This window comes from Amphibalanus amphitrite, unplaced genomic scaffold (genome assembly GCF_019059575.1).
Source record: "Amphibalanus amphitrite isolate SeventyFive unplaced genomic scaffold, NRLGWU_Aamphi_draft 000632F_arrow, whole genome shotgun sequence".
NCBI classification, from domain to species: domain Eukaryota; kingdom Metazoa; phylum Arthropoda; class Thecostraca; order Balanomorpha; family Balanidae; genus Amphibalanus; species Amphibalanus amphitrite.
Window position 1 is genome coordinate 406,942 of NW_024882126.1, and position 3,539 is coordinate 410,480.

General features: G+C 55.0%; 1 protein-coding gene across 1 annotated transcript; it reads left to right on the forward strand.

Annotated features, from left to right (window-relative positions):
• Positions 1-1,109: 1,109 nt before the first annotated feature.
• On the forward strand, positions 1,110-2,595 carry LOC122363650 (thromboxane-A synthase-like; the record flags this gene model as incomplete). The annotated part of the gene is made up of 1 exon (XM_043333161.1): positions 1,110-2,595. A coding segment is annotated over exon 1 (1,047 nt), but the record flags the coding sequence as incomplete, so codon positions are not given.
• Positions 2,596-3,539: the final 944 nt, after the last annotated feature.

Genomic DNA, 3,539 nt, shown 5'->3' on the forward strand with positions numbered 1-3,539 from the left:
GGCGACACCTATGCGTTCTATTAAGATTACTCTTCCTTAACCTAAAAACATTTAGGAATTTGGTATGTATACAAGATGTGCGAAGAAGCGCAAAATTTGAGGTCAATTTGGAGCATGACGTTGACCATGGCCTTAAACTTTAGCACATCGTCGGATTCCTCAGATTCTCCGTTTTTTTTTTGCATCCTGCCGTCCTCTTTAACACTTAGTTTGAGGTCATTATGCATGTACCGGTTTTTGCCTTTGACCTTGACCTTGATTTATGTCCTTGAAAACTGAGTTGAGGCCAAAACATTTTAGATGCTTTAGAATCGTCTCGTGGATACTTTTTGTTATACCGCTTTTGTTTCCGTAGCTCAATTATTTACGAAATTAGACAGAGGACGAAAAACGACCCCCCTCCCCCGGTCTTGGCGAAGACCTCAACAAACATTATTGCACTCGGCTGTAGATAGATTTTTCTGTAGCAGGTAGCAGCTATAGGCTGTAGCAGATTGCAATTTCTGATGCTTGGCAGTTATCAATTTCAGATTATTGGACACATAAACCAAATCATATAACAGCCAGAACTATGTGAAAGGCTGGAAAATGTAAAGAAACACAAACCTTTATCAGATGTTCAGCATCTAATGCTATGCTGACTGAGGGATAAGGGCTCTTGGTATCCGGCTGACGTTCCCGCACTCAAGCGTGGAGTGGTCTCGTCAGTTCATCCCCGGTATGCTGCACCCCACCTGTGCCGTATGGACCCAACTATCGGCCGGCAGTGACGGTAGCTCGCGTCCCGCCATCTCGGACAGGACCACGGGCACGCTATCGGCGCGGCGCGCGGTGTGATCGGACACCTGTATCGCTTTGTCCTGTCGATCGTTCCCTCCCGCCCACAGAGGTGCTCTCAGATGTGTGGCCAGATACGGCACTCGACACTCAGTAAGCCGGACACGTGTTTGTCACACGGTGCGAGCGGCGGCGGTCGGTCGATCACGGCCGCGGCGCCGGGCCGGGCGCAGGCGTGCCGTCCGGGACGCAGCCGATGGGCCGACACTCGGATACAGCGCCGCTATCAGCTGTTCGGATCACCCTCCCGGCACGGCCGCGCGCGCCGCGCTGCCGAGGTGCCCGGGTCCGCACCCGCGCCCCTGAGCTGGCGCTGACCTTGAGATCGCCTCTGTCAGCTGATCTGTGCTCTCCGTGTGGCGGCGTCTCTCTCCGGCGGCTGGGGGTGCTCACTGTACCGCCCGGTCCGGCTGCTGGTGAGGAGCGCCCCGCGCAGCTCCCGACGAGTTGTGCAGTGTGCACGTCGGACAGAGCGGTTACCGGCCGGACCGGCACCGCCGCCGCGCTGCAACACGGAGGCCAGGGAAGTGCGCAGGACTGGAACGGGTGAACATTTGTAGTGGTGCTTGATAACTTATTTTTATTTGTTCCTCACGCGGTATTAAATATTTGCACGTGCTCCGGTGCAGGCCCGCGGCCAAGTGCTGTGAAAACACCTGGAACGGTCGGCGGTACTGAGACTGACCTGCCCTGACCCGTCTCCGTTCGACCATGTGGTTACCGACCCTGGTGCCGGGCCCCGCGACGGCCTCCGTGCTCTGTCTGGTGGTACTGCTCATCGCCCTCTGGGCCCGACGGAGGAAACGCTTCCTGAGCGCGCTCCAGGCAGCCGGTGTGCCCGGACCCTCGCCCAGCTTCTTCAGCGGAAACGTCATGGACTTCCGTTACGGAGCGAAACCGCCCCACCTGGTCGTCGACGACTGGCTGAAACGCTACGGCAACATCGTCGGCTTCCACATGGGCGTGCACCGGTACACGGTGGTGAACGACCTCGACTTGCTGCAGGAGATATTCATCAAGGACTTCAAGAACTTCAACTCGCGGCCGCCGCCGTCCATCTCCACCGAGGACTTCCGCAACTCGGTGCTGCAGGTGGAGCAGTCGCGCTGGAAACCGATGCGCTCCCTGATGGTCTCCTGCTTCACGGCCTTCAAGATGAAGCAGATGTCGCCGCTGGTCAGCCAGTGCGTCGACACGACGCTGGACGTGATCGGCGAGGCGTCGGCGCGCGGCGAGGACGTGGACGTACACGGCCTGTTCCAGGCGCTCACCTGCGACGTGATTGCCGCCTGCGCGCTGGCGCTCAAGGCCAACTGCCAGCGCGACCCACACGACCCGTTCCTGCACCGGGTGCGCTTCTTCATGGACCACGCGTCCAACCCCATCACCGAGTCGGCGTTCGCCTTCCCGCTGATAGCTGACGTCTTCGGCGTCCTGCTCAAGCTGTTCGCCGTCTCCGAGAAGATGGTGATGATGATCAACGACAACCTGACGGAGGTGATGCGGCGCCGGCGCCAGAACCCCCAGTCGTGTCCGCAGGACATCCTGCAGGCCATGCTGGACGCCAGCGAGGAGCAGGGCGGAGGCAGCAACAACCGCATCCAGATGACGGACCAGGAGGTGAAGAGCAACGCGCTGGTGCTGGTGCTGGCCGGCTACGAGACGACGGCCAACGCGCTGGTGTTTACCGCCTACCTGCTGGCCAAACACCCGCACGTGCAGGAGCGCCTCTACGACGAGATAGTGGAACACCTGCCGGTGAGTGCTCAGTGGCGACAGGGTACACAGAAAATCGGAATACCGATACTAAACCAAATACAACCGTAACCATGGCAAAATACCAAACAGTGAACCAGATTGGGAAATTGATAGAAATACTGAGTTTCACCCAAGCTCACGGCCTCGCATACACGCCTAGTGAGGATTCGGTATTAAATACCTACAAAATATGATAACCATGGATACGTGGACGTGGATAGAAATACCATACACCAAGTAGGCGTCGCTTTGGTATCGGCATTTCGGAAAGTTGGTATCCGATTGACATATATGATCTTCCTGTGCCCGGGACTCGCATGGATCGGCAGTTGCCAACAAACAGCATATGGCGAAGATGAAACAGCAGAATGAGTTAGCGGGTAGTCGAGTTCGTCTGCCACCCTGTCCATGCCGCGGCGAGAAGTGGGTTCGATTTGTCCGGCGTGCAGGCCGAACGGCTGTCGATGTCTGTAGCGCAGGCCGCAGAGTTCATGGCAGTTGTTCAGTGGCAACAGCGTGAGTCACACTTTGGCTCACATGTTCAGCTGAAAATTTGTTCAACCAGTGAATAACAAAGTGTTTCGGCACATAAACCCTAGCCTAGGTGGCATGTACAAATCAAAACATCCAGTAGGTCTTTTGATGTTGTTTAACAGTCGGGTATTTTTTATTATAAATTACTTCCTTTTTTGTATTTTTTTTTCACTTAAACTCGTAGGTACCGCTATGGGGTAAAACTGTTAAACCATTCGCAGGATAAGGATCTGTTAATCGCTTAGCCTTGGGCTTGAACATTTCTCTATTGTTATTTTTTATGGTTTTAGTGGTCGCGGTTAAATGGTAATAGTAAATTACATGCACCTTGCGGTTGGCTCTTTTCTGGTAGTTATCGGGTAGCCTTTCTCAGTCCTGTTTGACACTACTGTAGGTCGAACGGATTGCTT